This window comes from Hoplias malabaricus, chromosome X2 (assembly GCF_029633855.1).
Source record: "Hoplias malabaricus isolate fHopMal1 chromosome X2, fHopMal1.hap1, whole genome shotgun sequence".
In the NCBI taxonomy this organism is placed as follows: domain Eukaryota; kingdom Metazoa; phylum Chordata; class Actinopteri; order Characiformes; family Erythrinidae; genus Hoplias; species Hoplias malabaricus.
Window position 1 is genome coordinate 8231282 of NC_089819.1, and position 16863 is coordinate 8248144.

General features: G+C 37.3%; 1 protein-coding gene across 1 annotated transcript; it reads left to right on the forward strand.

The window, feature by feature from the left end:
- The first annotated feature begins 358 nt into the window (after nt 1-358).
- On the forward strand, nt 359-7275 carry LOC136677269 (RING finger protein 225-like). Its single transcript, XM_066654761.1, has 2 exons — nt 359-501; nt 4842-7275. Exon 2 carries the CDS (start codon nt 4919-4921, stop codon nt 5492-5494), a length of 576 nt encoding a protein of 191 aa, XP_066510858.1. The 5' UTR covers nt 359-501; nt 4842-4918; the 3' UTR covers nt 5495-7275.
- The last annotated feature ends 9588 nt before the right edge of the window (nt 7276-16863 follow it).

A 16863-nucleotide genomic window follows, 5' to 3' on the forward strand; every position in this document is an offset into this window, starting at 1 on the left:
TTTCACTGATCACAGTACACTCGCTCAGGACTTAAAGTGTTTGAAGCATCATACTTTTGTATCCAAGTACTCAAGTTGACGGCAATCATTATTTTTCATAAAGACCTTTTACTGGAAGCTGGATACACATCTCTGGATAGATATGTAATGTTTTTTATTCAAACTCTCAGGGGGATGTGTGGAGCCCACACACACACACACACACACACACATACACACATACATTTGACTACTCGTTGTGTGTTTCCTGGTGCATGTTATTCCAGTATGCAAATCCAACTAGACTTCATGAAGTAGAGGAGAAAGAGAGAGGGGAAAAAGAGAGATAGGGCAACAACAAAAAAAACATAGTTTATTTAAAGACATCAAGGGAATGAGACAGTCCAGAAAGTTTCAAAGAGATAATTACCTTAGTTCCCCCAGTCACACACGTCCACAGAGCTGGAGCTGTAGGTGTATTTGATGGAGCGTTTCCTCTGGCAGTGAAAACAGGAGAGGCTGGTGAGTACTAAAGTTTTTGGATGAGAATTGACAGGATGATGTGTTATTTTCTAATATAGTTTATATAAATCAACACTGTCTAAGGACTTGTAGGTGATAGGTTGTTGAAATTTTGAAATATGTTCTTATTCCAAAGGTAACTTATCTGCTGAAGCATGATCTATGTCTTTATTTTGCTTATATTTACATATATGGCATTTCATACACTGATATCATTTTAATTATATTACAGATGTAGGCAAATGTAAATATGAAAGATCCAAAAACCTCTTTTATTGGGGTAGCAAAGTGAGTCGAAGCTCACTCTGCAATGTTTGTAGCAGTGGTAATATACCAACCTTCTTCAGTTTTAGGAAAGAAGTCCGTAAATGTAATAGATTCATTATAGTGTTTCTGTATGAGTCTTTTTACAGGCCAGGATATTGGAATTATTAGAGTTATCATATCAATGATTAAAAAATAATAATAAATGGCTTTTAGTATTTATATTTTGTCTGCAATTTTAAATCACTGTTTGATGCTATTAACTGTATGCTGGGCTAATGTGTTACATACACATTAAACAGAAATTATATATAGTGAAACAAAAGTAAATAACTAAATAATTGTTAAATAGTTGAAAAAATAATACAGTATATTTCTATGTAATGTTAATCTTGGCATAGTCTCAACTTCTACATTGTATAAGAATGTATGCATCAGCATTTCTAGGTATATACATGCAAGATATGAGATATCTGCATCTTTAACTGTTACACTGTGTGGCCAAATGTTTGAGGGCACCTGCTTGTCTAAAATATCTCCTGAAATGAAGGGTATTAATCAAGAATTTGTTAATACTGTGGTACATTTCTGTAAGCATTAAATGGCATTCAGGCATCAAATACAGCATGATTAATTCTGGATTACAAACAGAAGGTATTGGACAGTGCTCCTTCACTCTAGAGAGCACAGTTCCACTACGCCACCTCCTGGTATGGGAGGGGTTATAACCCTCTTGAAGACACTTGGCTTTGAGCATAATGGCTTTAAGCTCACATGCAGCCCCTCCAGATTGTCTCATTTTATTTCATGCTTTTCTTCAAAGATTAGGCAAACAAATGAGAATGTGTGTCCCCAGTGGGTGCTTTCTCATTCACACATCTCATCTTTAAGTGAGAATTTAATGCTAATTAAATACAGGGCCCTCTATGAGTCCAGGAGATATTTACCATGTGTGAACATCACTAAGACAACGTGTGTTCTGTCATTTCTGACCATCATGTCTACATGTGACACTGTGAAAAACAGATAAAGAGATCGACAAAACACTTCTGCTGATATTTGTAGGCACCAGCTGTTACAGGTCAACACTTGAGTTTTAGCAAATTAAAATTGTTAAAAGTAGTTTTAAAAATGACACAGCTGCTTGTTGTGTATGTTTTCTTTTCTATTAAATGTGCAGTCTGTACCTGTGTCCTTGACGTCTTAGATAGCTAATTTAATCCAACTATTTTATATTATTATTATTATTATTATTAATATTGGCCCCGTCCATCCATGCTAGTCAAGATGTCAGAGGGATGAGACCTTTTCTGCCACTTTGCATGAACTTATACTAACGTATCAATGAGTCATCCTTTGTATTTACAACGCAAATGTGTTGTTCACAACAAGAACCTATCACAGGAATCTGTTTCAATACAACAATAACAGCTCTATAATCTCACACAGTTGCAGTGTTAAAGGAATATTGTGATGGAAAATTCTACTCAAATTTCTCTTTACTCAAAGCGTGTTTGGTCCCCAAACTTTACCTTTGCACTGGAGTTATGAGGCTAACGTAAATAACAAGGAGTAGAAATCAAAGTGAACATAAATGTAGTGTCAAAAAGCCTGTTATTAAGTCTATTTAAGGTTGATGAACAACTATACATCCATCCATTCATTATTTGTAACCTCTTATCCAGGTCAGGGTCACGGTGGGTCCAGAGCCTACCTGGAATCATTGGGCGCAAGATTGACGAACAACTAAAGACGAATAAACAATACACTTGGCACAATGCTAATCAATAGGATAGAATAAATCTCCACTTGTTAGCCTTGAAGACCTAATAAAGAAATATTGAGACAAACACTACATTTAGACTAAGTGCTGAAAATAGCAAATTTGTATTTTCACAGTTCTAATCCAGTTAGGGAACTTTTATGGAAATAAAAACCACCACTCATTTTACTTTAAAGCTAATTGCTGTTTATAAATAACACTATATCCTACGGTGTCAGAAACTACATTATGAAATCTATATAAGAGATTATTGAGATACTAGGTGTGGTTTGATGTAACGACGTTTTGACTAGATTATCCCCATAGCTCCAGAGTAAATCAACATCCAAAATGTCTCAGCTGTTTGAATGTATTTGGGCAAAGCAAGGTAAATAAATGACCTACATTTTAACTTAAGGAGCAATAAATCAATTTAACAATCAATTTTCCAAAAAAAACTACACATTATGCATCAGGTGATTATCTGTTATCTTTACCTGTTTCTCTGTAAAGTCCCAGACAGCGAGCATATATTAGGTCCATTGGCGTAAAAAGGTTGACCCACCACTGACTGTAGACCACTGCTGGTCCACCATCGGACCACTCAGATTACTGTCCTTTACAGGATATAACTCATTTATAATCTCCTCAAACAGATTTTAAATTCACAGAGACTTTTATTCTGGAAAACAAACTAATACAAATATTACCAACAACTATGAGAGATATAATAATGAGTATAAGCCTTATATAAAATGATTAGGATGAAAATGTTAATACTGTGCTGGATTAAAATTATTTACTAATCTTATTTATAAAGAACGACAAAAGAACTTAATGATGGTAAAAATAGTAAATTGGACTGTAAATGGAGAAGTGCTAAAATTTGGCTTTTTATCAAAAAATTCTATTTAATCACCAGTGCTCCACATAGAAAACTCTGTGTAAAATGTCAGAGGACTGCCAGCTTTGCCCTCAGTGGACCAACCATAGTCCGCCGTTTCCTTGTTAACAGGGGTGTTACTAACATGAAATAACAAGCAGCATTTTTAATTGCATTATTCTTTACAGATTTTTAACAAGTGGCTAATAACATGGTGACATTTCGGTATTGTAATTTGTATTAAACCATAAGTAACTCTTATTTACTATGTCTCACATCCTTGTATTGGTTATTGCAGATCAGTATAAAGTGAGAAATGATTTGATTCCCTGCTCAAGTTAAGCACATAGCAGTGCCATGGCATGCAAATAAGGCCAAAATCATCTTAAATTAAATGTCTGCACACCAGACATGTCCAAACATTAACAATGTGTGTGTACACAATATATCTACATGTGAATAAGGGACAGTGACAAAAGCTGACAACGTGCAACCTTTGCCTTTCCATATTTATGAGATGCATACACATTACAAACTACTGTCGACTAAGCATGGCACACATGCACGTAGCAGTATGTCATTTGCATGTGACAGCATACACTGCATACGCACTCTGCTCCTAACTAAAATATATGTTCATATGACCATGATGTACAGTTTGTTTATTGCTATAAAAAACTGCGCTATATTTGAAATTTTCTTTAAACTGTAAAATAGTATTTGCAGCCAGTTCCAGCCACATTCCAGCAGATTTGGAATTAAAAGTGTACAGTTTAATAGGAAACTAACTTCAAACTGTTCTATAACAGATGTACTGTATTTTTCCGTTCATCTCCTCTAGCAATACCACCAGTAACCAGTAATGAGATGGCAACATAAGCTTTCTGTACATCTACATACTGTATACCAAGTTACGTCTAATAAAATGTTAGGGCTTGCGCTCATTATACACAAAGTTATAAGTTCTTAGAACAGTGTGGTAGAATGTGATAAAATTTACTCCCTTTCCCTTTTTGTGGTGTGTTGCCAGTCACCCTAGAATCACTTTATTGGCCACTGTCCTTGCACACACAGGAATTTGTTCTTTGCATTTAACCCGGTCCGTGCAGTGAAACACACATTTACACACACACACACTAGTGAATACTAGGGGGCACATGCCTGGAGTAGTGGGCAGCCCTAGCCATGGCGCTCAGGGAGCAGTTGGCAGTTAGGCAATTCAGTCATAACCTGCCAGCTTTGGGGATTGAACCGGCAACCTTCCAGTTACAAGCCCATTCTCATTCTTACATTACAAAATACACAGCCAGACCACTAGGTGTCAGTGTAATAAATATACTATAACATGAAGAATCATTGGAGAAAATGGCTGCTTTGACTTTAATGTGATTGTTTTAAATGCCACTAATATATTTGTACTGTTTTTTTTAGACTAGGACTGGTGTCCATTCCATAACAGATAACATCTATTGAACCTGTGACGCTGTCATTGCCCAGAAGGACTGCCCATGGATCTTAGCCTCAAAGACCCATATGCTCCAGAATCCCCAGTGGGAGATAGTTTTCCAGACCTGGAATGTGCAGTGTGCTTCAGCCAGTTCAACAATGTTTTCAACACTCCAAAAATGCTGGAATGCAAACACACATTCTGCCTGGAGTGCCTGGCCCGGATGAATGTTAAATCCCAACAGCCAGACTCACTGCAGTGCCCTTTGTGCCGGGCGTTCACCCCCTTGCCCTCGCTGGGGTTGCCAAAACTGGCCACTGACCCCAAAGTGATTTCCTACCTGCCTGAGGCCATGCAGAGGGTATACAGCATCCGCTTCAGTCGCGAACGAGGGAAGCTACAGGTAAAGCGTGTCCCCAGCACAGTGCCAACATTATCCAGTGACTCCCGCCAGAGCTTGGACCTCGGGGTCCCTGCTGATACTGAGGATACCACCCAGAGAAGCAGCAGGGGTTCGATCTGCAGCAGACTCCTACGCATGCCTCTCTGCAGAGCATTCTTCATGGCTTTTGGGGTACTTATAATGGTCTCACTTACCATTGGCATCGTCATCATCCTTTCTCAGAAAAAGTCATAGGAGCAATGGTCAGGGGGGTCAGGGGAAGAGCGGGCCACACTGTTGATGGACCTCTCATGGGAAATACCAAATCCTAATTTTGAGACAAATGTCTTATTCTAGAAGGAGGCCAGTAATAATTTATGTATTGTCATTGCTCTGGCTAAGAGGAAGTGACATCACTGGATCAGATGAACATCATGTCACTTTGCTGAAGGACTCGAAGTGAAAAATTTTCTTGACTTTAACAAAGCAGTTCACATTAACAATGTCATCCTCACTGAGAAGACGTTATTAAAGAACATTGTGTCAAAGATCCACAGTGGGAAATATATTCTAAGCCAAATGTCTGATTCAACCAGAAGGTCCACCATTTCACAACTGGCATCATCATCTTCTTTACTCAGATGAAGTGATTTTAATGGAACTAGACACTTCACTAATATTATTTTTGAACCCATTTATCTCATATAATTCCTATTTCCGCTTTATAAATACCAGGTTTATTGGATCCATTCTTTTGTACTGTCAGGATGTTTTCAGTGAAGTGAAATCTGTAATTTAACAATTTATTCACTCATAACTCATGGGGATTGTTAATGATCTTATTTCTCACTATTGTCATAAGTCTTTACTGTCATTATACATAAGTATAATAAAATGTAACTGACAGCCTTTACACACAGCCAAACATATATATATATACAGATTTACATGTACAGCAAAATAGATATCAATACAGTATATAACAGTCTTTGAAGTGGATACTGCAATACAATACCAACAGTTTTACATAAGTGGCAGAGTGGGTAGTGATACAAAATTACACCATATATTATGTTACAGTTTTCCTTAACCAGTGAGTGTTGGGTTACTGTATAAATAGCGTGCAATCTGTATAAGCAGCGCTAGAAGCAGGGTACAAAAGAATAACTGTATGAGTAATAAGTAGAACTGGTTTAAAATAATGGTGCTGTTGCTGTGCAATGGGCATAATCTTTTCATTTCATACCCAATTATCATCATCTTTTCAGAGGATGCATGCTTACACGCATTTAATAACCTGATAACTTTCCACCATTTCCCAGTTAAATCCCCTTCACTGAAATAAAACCCAGTTCTCTTATGGAATTGCACATGATAAAATGTGATAAGCGTGCTGTTTTAATCATTGTACAATGCACAAAACAAAAAGTTTTTCCTCTGCATTTAACCCATCCATGGCAATGAACACTAGGGGCAGTGAGCACACAGACACACATACCTGGGGCGGAAGGCAGCCATCCCCAGAGCACAGGGAGCACTGGGGGGTTGGGTGTCTTGCTCAAGGATAGTTCAGCTGTGAACATTAGGAAGGAGACAGCATTTATCCTTCACTCCCACCTCCCTCAATTCCCAACCTGTTGTGAGGATTGAACTGGCAACCTTCCAGTCCCAAGCCCATTGTCCTGTTCTAAGGAATGTAAGTATGCTGTTTACATGACTGATTTATTAATCAGAAAACTGTTGGAATCAACAGAATGCCTTGTTTCTACAGCAGTTAATTGTACTGCGTTAACCATATGAGCCATTTCAATCTTTGATTTGTAAGAGGAGGCTAAACCCATGAAGACAGAAGGAGAACACACCATACTCCTCACAGACATTGGCCCAAGGTGGATTACTGAACATGGAACCCTGGGATGCTTGAGGTGTGGCAGCGATGCTACTTGTAGTTTATCTGTGCTACCACTAATAATTTGTTATTGTAATAAATGTGTAATTTCTGTCACTGTTATATATAAATATTGATTAAAGTGCTGACAACATTCATCCTTCAAGCTGGCTGCCAGTTTTGTTTGTGAAAGTGGAAGCTATCTCCTACCCCAATATTACTTCCTCCATAACCCCTATCCCCAACCTCCACTTGCCACAATGAGAAGCTGCTGCATCTGTGCACTTTTCATTTTATGCAAATCATGTCTTTCCCTGCCTCCATGCAAATGCACAGTTATTTTTCACAGTTTGAGAGAGCTTGAGTTTCCAGAAGAAAGCAAACCCACAGAGGCCTGCAGTGACCAGAAACAATATCTAACTTTATTGCTCAAGTGTTGCATTTTGAAATATTCCTGGGCCTTTTTTCTCAGGAGAAATCACTGAGCAGTAGGAGTCTTTAGGTAAAGTCTCTGCCATCTCTCCACCTGATCTCAGTGATCGTGAAAGCATTTTATTTATAGATAAACAGTGATTCAAAATATGATACCAAAATAGTAACATGTTGTATTTAGCCATAAAATAAATGGCAGTTTCCTACTTGTTAATAAATGGTTATTCAGTAACTGCATCTTGTAAAAAAATAAGTAATACTAAGGCTGTTACTCCAAAAACAGTACAGTAGCTGCACTCAGATTTTATGGTATTGGTGCTATAAAATAATCATTTTTAGTTTTTACTTTGTGTCTGACCTGGTCTGGTACAGTATGACACACACAGTTAGAGGCTGTAAAAGTACATAGAATTAGAGTTGTTCTTATTCTTACTTGGGTAAATTTGCAGCCTCTATTAAAGATAGAATAGATCAGACATTAAATAGAGAAAAAGTAAATGAGTATTTTGCTGCACCAATACAATATAATTTCAGCAGAATTATTACACTGTGTTTGGGACAATAGGAGGTTGTTATAGAAACAATTACAGAATAATTTTTTTCAGATGTTTTTTAGCTCCAATATTTAATTTAGCTCAAAACCAGCATTTCATATTTATTAAGTTTTACCATAATATGGCCATATTTATAATTTTAATTTTTGAGGAATTTTGCTTTGTTACTACAATACTTTATATTCCCAGTCACCATTTTAAAGGAGCAATCTGATATATTTACTCTACTTGGTCATAAAATGTCCAGGGTTGTGTGGTCATGGATAAAGTAAAAAGGCTATATTGAAGCACTAGCATCTCAGAGAGCAATGTCGGAGCAGTATATTCTCTTTGAGAAGTGCCTAGTCCATGGAATTTCAGCCTCAGATCTCCCGTCCTCTGTCCAGTTACACTATAGTCCAAACCGACTGTTGCCAGGTCTACAAATATAGTGTCTTGCAGCCATGATATGACAGAGTTATATGAAGTGAACAGAGTTATATTTTATATATGTTATAATTTACCAGACCCAAAAAGCCCTATTGCTTTTTTAAAAAATCTCCATGGCCAGAGATGAAGTACAATGAGAGGAAATTTTGGCCTTGTGTTTGAAATGTGGAGGCAATTTAGAAGCAGCAACACTACAGAACAGAGCCAGAGCTGGCTAATTTTCTCCTGAACAGGCAACAGCTAATCATTTCTAAAAAAAATATATATATATATGTAGAAGTACACATGCCAATGTATAGATTAAAATGAGTAAACTCCATAGGTTGTGTGTCTTATCTAAAGAAAGTGAAGCATAGTGACGTTTTATATGAAGGTAAATAGCAACACGTTTGAAAGGTGTAAAAAGCATTGTTTGTTTGTTTTAAAGAAATCGAGGCAGATTCATGTGTGTTTCTCTGTGGTCTGTGTTTTAAACACATTAAGGAGTAAGAATCGTGTTTGAAAAGCCTCACATATATCACCTATTTAAAGCGGAACGGAGAACTCAAGCTTGGTAGTACACAGCAAATATAAGTGTTTCACTTGTAGGCAGATGTTTTAGTGACATTAGTTCACTTGTTCATGTGTTTTAAATGGGAAATAAAAGTGTTTTTAAAATGAGTTTTGTTTATGAAACCTAGAGCTAGCTTTAGCGTCACATAGCTGTTTATATTGGAAATGAGTATTCAATAAGATCCCAGACAGTGAGCATATATCAGTCCACTGGTATAAAAAGGCTGGCACACCACTGACTGTAGACCACTGCTGGTCCACCATTGGACCACTCAGATTAATGTCCTGTACAGGATATAACTCACTTTTAATATCCTCAAACAAATGTTAAATTCACAGAAATAATAATGAGTATAAGCTTGACATAAAATGATTACTCTAAAAATGTTGACACTGTGCTGGATTAAAATTATTTACTAATCTTATTCATAAAGAATAACTACAGAACCTAATTAAGGAGAAAAAAATGTAAATTGGACTGTTTAATCATCACCGCCGAGAAAACGCTGTGCAAAACACTAGTGGACCTCCAACTTTGCCCTCAGTGAGCCAACAGTGGTCCGCCGTCTCCTTGACCTTTGGGCCTAGGGTGACCAAATTTTAGGATCGAGGTCAGGGGGTCGCCACATACAACTATACAACTATGGCACTATATTTCCAAATTGCTCTTTGACCTTATCTCCTTGACCTCTTGGCCTAGGATCACTAAATTTTAATATGTTGTTCATGAGTTTAATAAGTTTAATAAGTTGTTCATTGAGGTTTAAGACTGTTGTGTGAGGCTATTTTGGTGACTCTCCGACCTTCCTGACCTTTCCCAGACCTGGGAATGCACTCTGACATACAAGCTCTGAGTCAATGGTCAACCTATTTGGTCGGAACTCCTTGACTGTAGGGTCTGTGGTCACCTGGACAAAGTATGCCGCTCGTGATGCTGGGCTGAACTGCATATTCGATTCCGGCTTCCTACAACTTTGTGTTCCGTCGCTCTGTCTGAATGTTCACTGTTTCCAAACGGATGCTCTTGTGGGGTTACCAGCCAACAGCCTCTTGACTGGGCTTATATGTGACCGAGTTAAGGTGGAATCGGGTAGTTCCACCTGAAAGGCACTGAAGGGAACAAATTCCTTATTTTTTGTATTATTTATTGTATTGTTCGACTTGAAAAACAGAATAAGTTTGAAACTGTTTACAGTATTTATTGTGGTGTGTTATTTTTTTTTTTGTATTGTGGTTTGTCAGCCCTCTACCTCAAGAGATTTTAATTTAAGTTGTGTTAAGTGATATTTTTTACGCTCTGTTTATTTATGAAAAAACAGAATTGTACTGAAAGGAAGAAAATTCCTTTTTTTACTGTTTCTATTTGAAAAAAAAACAAAGAAAGAAAAACTAGAAAAGATGTCTAGTGTGGGGAGAATTTTTATTTTATTTTTGTATTGTGGTTTCTCCTTTTCTACCTCAAAAAATATTTATTTTCCTAATCTTAAGACATAATTTGTTTCGTTACTGTTTCATTGTTTCTAAACAAAAATGTTGATTGTGATAATAAAGTATTTTGTTGTCATGTACAATGTTTGGCATCCTTTTTGGATCCTTTGGATCTATGAAGCTTAAAAATTAAAAATATCGGTATAGATATCGGCGATACTGGCCCTGCATTTCCGGTATCGCCCACCTCTAACTGAAGCTACTGACTGAGCTCTTGTTAGTCCTAGCCTCCATGGTGTACTTTTTCTGCTGTTTGCGAGCCTTAGACGGATTCCTAATGTTAACACACGTCCCATCTCTTTATCTAATCTGATTTTGTTCTCTGGCATGTTGGTAGTCCAAAAATTCTGTAGTTTGTTTCTGATTTTCTGTTGAACATTGGGAAGCATTTTCTAATTGAACATCAAAGTCTAGCATCTGAAGTTGTCAAATAAAAAAAAAAATGTTACATAAATATCGCGTTTGATTGAGTTTGTTGCAGGAGAATGTTTGATCTTTTTCACTCTGTTGTTGGGTGGAAGAGGAGAGCATTTCTGTATGAGTGCATGAGTGTATCAGCCACTGGGGGGAGGTATTTCATCATTTTAAGACCTGTAATAGTGTTGAATAATTAGTTAGTTTCGAAGTTCCGAATTATGGGTGTGTCTGAATGAGTCATGTGACACTGCTGAGGTATTTTTTTTCTTTGTTTGTTTGTTTGTTTTAGTCACTATGTATGAAAAGAATAGAGCTCTGTGGTTCTATTTAAGACACATAATCCAGATAGCCACCAGAGGTCGCCCTCTGGCCTGGAGTAGATGTTAGAGTTATGGGTGTCTGAATGAGTCATGTGATCATGCTGTGTGTGGTTTTTTTTTCCTCACCATGAATGTGAAGACTAGAGGTCTGAGCTAAGCTTCGATTTAAGAGGTTGATTCTGAATACTTTGTTCATTCCATGGTGGAATGTTCAAACCGTGGTGGCTCATTTCCATTTCCAAAGTTTCCATTCTGCATAAAATATTGCATTATTGCTACATTTACACTACATTTTTATTCCACAAAACCAACCATTAGGGCCATTAAACTGGTTTTGTACAATTTCCTAGTTCTTTGGCTTGCCGCCTTTTTACAAACAAAAATCCTACAAGGTGTATTTGTTAGCATGAAATAGTTATTGCTAACTGAAATCTAGCAGTAATAACCAGTGTGCTAATAATTTGGTTATATTATTATTATTATTATATAAACAATATATTATTTCTGTTTGTGAAAATGGGTATATGTCGCTTGTTCACTAGGTGGCGCGTTTTTATTAGAAATATGCCTTATTTCTACAATAATGACCGAGTTACGCAATGGAAATATACTGAGCAGAAAGTTGATGCTGTACTAGAGCCAGGAGTTCACTAGCTTAGGCCTGCTTTCACCACGAGGAACCCAAAAGTCAGGGAAAATAAGGGCAGGCTGAGGGGAAGTCTATTCCTATGACGTGGAAATGACTTAACATTACTGTAAAGAGGGGCATGATTCTTCATGAGGAGCTGACTGTTGGAAGGAAATTTTAAACTTCTGAAATCAATGTCAGCATCAAAGGCCATGCATCTGTCAAAGAAAGTGAAAAATCATGAACAATGAGCATTATTTTAACAATCAAACCCATCTACTGGTGAAGATCTTGGTTTTAAACTTTGAATTTTATAAATTATAGCTTATGTTAACGTAGCTAAACAGAAATAGAAGCTTACAACTGCTACTACTATACTTGCGGAGATGACCTCCAAAACATTTTTGAGCTGTCTGGTACCATTGTTTGTAGCAGTTTGCAGTGTACGTCTTGGAAGAAGTGTGTGCATCATATTTTCTATTTAATAATAAGCCCCTTCCAGGGTGTATTCTCTGAGGTATGCTCTGGACCCACCGTGACCCTGAACTGGATAAGTGTAACAAATAATGAATGAATAATGAAATACTATAATCATTAATCAGTGCATAGACATTTTGAGAAACACATGCTTCTTCTGAAATATGTGATGCTCACTCCTTTCAACCAATGCTAACCCAATGCCATAAGTTTCGAAGAAAAATGCTACCTGTCCAGATCTGTTGTTCCTGCTACCCACACACAAAGAGCAAGGCATCAGATATCTGTCTGATCCACAGATTAAACTCCTCAAGGGTCTGAATATGTATTGCTCAATCTTGATTCACTGGAATGTGGGTTTGCTGTGAGCTGATGGTAAGGGGGCAAAACTGATAGATGGGATGATGGGATGATGAAGTATGTGAAATGTAAAAGAATTTCTTCTGAAATGAAGGGGTTTGTAAATCCTTTGTTGAGGTACAGTCTCATGCTTTCTTCAAAGTCTTTATAGTATATGTTGTTATAGTATATATTGCTCTGAGGGCTGCAAAGACAGGATAAGTGAGTTTAGGTACTCATGTTGGATCAGCAACTTGACTTAACAGTACTGGGTGAAGCTCTGACAGAGACTGTGTATGTCTTTATATGTTAAGATATACATTATAACATATACCATGTTATAGCATAAAAATAACGTAGAACATCAACAAAAAATGGTGCTAACTTTGCTCAAATTAGTATTTTTAATGTACTTTTTGAAATTGCGGGTAAAATCTCTCATCTCCACATCCGGTGTTCTTCTGGCAGTGACTGGTGAGGTCATTGCGCATCAGTCTACCCATTAGAGGTCCATGTGTGTGTATCAGAGGTCAGAGATGAGTACAGCACAAGAAGGCTGAATACAGACAGTGGCAGCAAGTAGTGTCCATTGTAGAACAAATTTGTGTGTGTGTGTGTGTACGTGCGTGGGCTGGCCGTGTGTGTTTGTTTTGGCTCTGGGAACTGGTGCGAATTTGTCCTTTCAATGTTCTCTTTCTTCTTTTTTCTTGATAGACATCTTTGTTTTGGGAAGGAGAGAGAGAGAGATTGTGTAGTAATAGTGAAGAACTGTAGAGCTAGGCCATGTGGAGTAAGGTCATGAAGGACTGTAGAGTAAGGTCATGAAGGAAGAAAAACAAACCTACTATTAAAACGTAAAATGACACTTATATAAATATATGACTTATGGCTTAAGATATATCTCTAATATTTCTGCTAGTGCCCTTATGTGATATTAGTGGTTAGTTAGTAATACATTTTATTTTTGTAATTAACTTTACATTTGAAGGAAATCTCAAAGTGCTACAGTATAATCAGAAGCAATAAAAATCCATTAAGGGTAAGTAAATAAAAAAAGTTACATAGTAATGCTCACTATAAGTATCCTCATTTACATTTTACAAAGAGGCAGAATCATATATGAAATGTAGCACGTGAGGTCCTAACCAATGGGAGAAGAGCTTGAATCTATAGCTGACATCAAATTTTACATAGACGCAAGCGAAAGAATTCCACAACTCATAACACATTTCCTATCACAATATCTTTATTTTGGCAAGTCAATCAGGGCACTGCTTTGTTCACTGCTTTGTTGAGGTCTAAACCTACTGATTTATTTACAAGCTGAGAGACTCAAAGAGTCTGAGGAATTTTCGAAATTCTTATAATGACTTGTAGAATCTGCTGATCGGCCTACTGCTAAATTAAGCATTAAATTAGGGCATCTGTGACTGTATTTAAGGGTCTGTCTTTACAGCCAGTGTCTTTTTTCACTCTTGATACAATGAGAGGATCCAGGTAACTCAGCCAGTGCAAGTATAGCTCTGTCTTAGAAATATTTTTCAAACAACTAAAAGTACTACAAGCAACTGTACCTAAAATTGTATGCAAACATAAGAAACTTGGGTTGACACTAGGTGTAAATTGATTCCCAAGGCTGTACAAAATGTACCTAAAGGTTCAAATAAATCTAAAAAAAGAACAACACTCTTTTTCACTCCCTCGTCCCCCATGTTTGCTGCTGTTTGAGGGCAAAAAGAAAAAGGGTGAGATCTTTAATCCCGGGATCTCCATCGCAATTGTGAAACATGGGGGTGGAAGCATGATGTTTTGCAGAGAGAGGGACTGATATACTAAAGAAGATAGAAGGCATGATGAAAAAGGGTTATTATTTAGATATGCTGATACAAAAGCTCAGGGCACCAGCCAGAAATCTGAAACTATGTCAGGAGTAAGTCAATCAGCAGTACAATGATTGTAAATATTCCTCCAAATTTGTGACAAATGGGTGAAAAATTGTATTTGAAGTCCGAGACAAAAACGTTTGAAATATTGAAAAATTGATAAAGTAAATACATTTGTCTCTACTATTATTTTGAAGTGAATATTTGTAAAAAAAAATTAAGTAGTGAAGTTCCCCGTGTGTGTGTGTGTGTGTGTGTGTGCGTGCGTGCGTGTGTGTAACAGTTCAGTAAAAGTGACCTCTCATCACATCCCACACACACACACCTGTACACTTATTACTAACAACAAACAGCATGCCCTCTTACTCACTTCCGCCCCATACAGTGAGTGAGTGTGTGTTTGTGTGTGTGTGTGTGTGTGTACTGGTGGCTCTCTAGGCATGATTAATTTGTCTGTAGCTTCCTTAATACAAATGGGGGTTGCTATGGTGAGTGAGGAGTGACATATACACATCCAGACCCAAAACACACACATCTCAACACAGACCGATTCACAAACACACGCACACACACACACACACATACACACAAACACACACACACACACACACACATAGAAATTACAGAACAACTTTAGGCACTAGAAGGACTCCAAAGTCTTTACATAACGTCTTACTGGTCATTTCCATTTATACACGACCCCTGACCCCTGACTTTTTTTTTTTTTTTTTTTTTAAAGGAGAGACCTTTAGTCCTGAAAATAGAATTTGACATTAAAGTTCCAAGAGCAGTTCTGAGACTCAGAGTGGCACAACAAGCATTTTGTGTTCCTCTTCAAATTTTTTGAGCTGATTGGACATAATTAGCAGTTATTGTTTTCCTCCATTCTTGTTGGATGACAGAATATTAGTGTTCTCCTCCAAACATGTAGGTAGCCAAAGTAATAGAATTAGCTGTTAGTGTTCTCCTCAGAGTTGGTTCAGCGCCAGTGCTAGAATTAACACTCATACAAGGTTCAGAGGTTTGATCAACATTCATTTTAAATTAAATACTTTGTAATTTTTCACTCAAATATTGCAAAATAGTTGGCTACTGCACAGCAATGAAAGGTCTTTTGTGCATGCAGTTATTAAGTTTTCATCAGTTAAAACAATCTACAAAATACCAGAATGTTTGGAAATTGACCATTTGAATACTGATGAACTAAAATCTCACTAAGGTTTGCGATTTGTATGTTTATAAAACTCTGTGTGTGTGTGTGTGTGTACAGTTGAGCGGTCAGGACAGTGGCCTCTGCTCCATTGTTGGGGAAATTATCTGGTTCTCACAGCAGGAGGCTTTGGCAGGAGAGTTGAAGAACATTTACTGTATGAATGAATGTTTAGAGCTGCTCTGTGTTTATTTTCCTGCTGTAATTAAAAAGTTTCTAACTGACGTTGGTTCCCAGACCCAGTCCTTCAGGACCCCACTAAATTGGACGTGTTCTGGCATTTGTTTCTGTAACATATAAGAGTTAGCTTTATTCGATTCCAGTCCTTGAGCGACCCCTAGATATGGGCGCTACTTGTCCACACTCCTGTAGTTGGGATAAAAATGTGTAAAGCTTTATAGAACTTAGAACACAACATTATTTAAAAACATTACTTAAATATACAATACAGTCTCAATTCCTTTCAGCATGAGCTAGCATCAGCTTTTTTACATGTGTACTGCGAATGCTAATTTGCACAAGAATTGTAAATAATGATTATTTCCTAATTTTATTAATTATGAATGCTGGTTACTAAAGTTATATTTTTCTAAATAAGCTATGAAGTTAGTTTGTCCAAATTAAATTATGACTGCAAATGAATTACAACCCCAATTCCAATGAAGTTGTTTACACAACGTCCCAACTTCATTGGAATTGTGGTTGTAGCATTATGCAAATGCCGAGTCATTAGCTACCTCAGTATAGTAACTTTATTTTAAAATTTTGCTCAAATATGAAGGACTTGGGGCGGCACGGTGGTGCAGCAGATAGTGTTGCAGTCACACAGCTCCAGGGACCCACTCCGGGTGACTGTGAGGAGTTTTGTTTTTTCTCCCCGTGTCCACATGGGTTTCCTCCGGGTGCTCCTGTTTCCTCCCACGGTCCAAAAACACACATTGGTAGATGGATTGGCGACTCAAAAGTGTCCATGTGCCCCTTCCAGGGTGTGTTCCTACCTTACACCC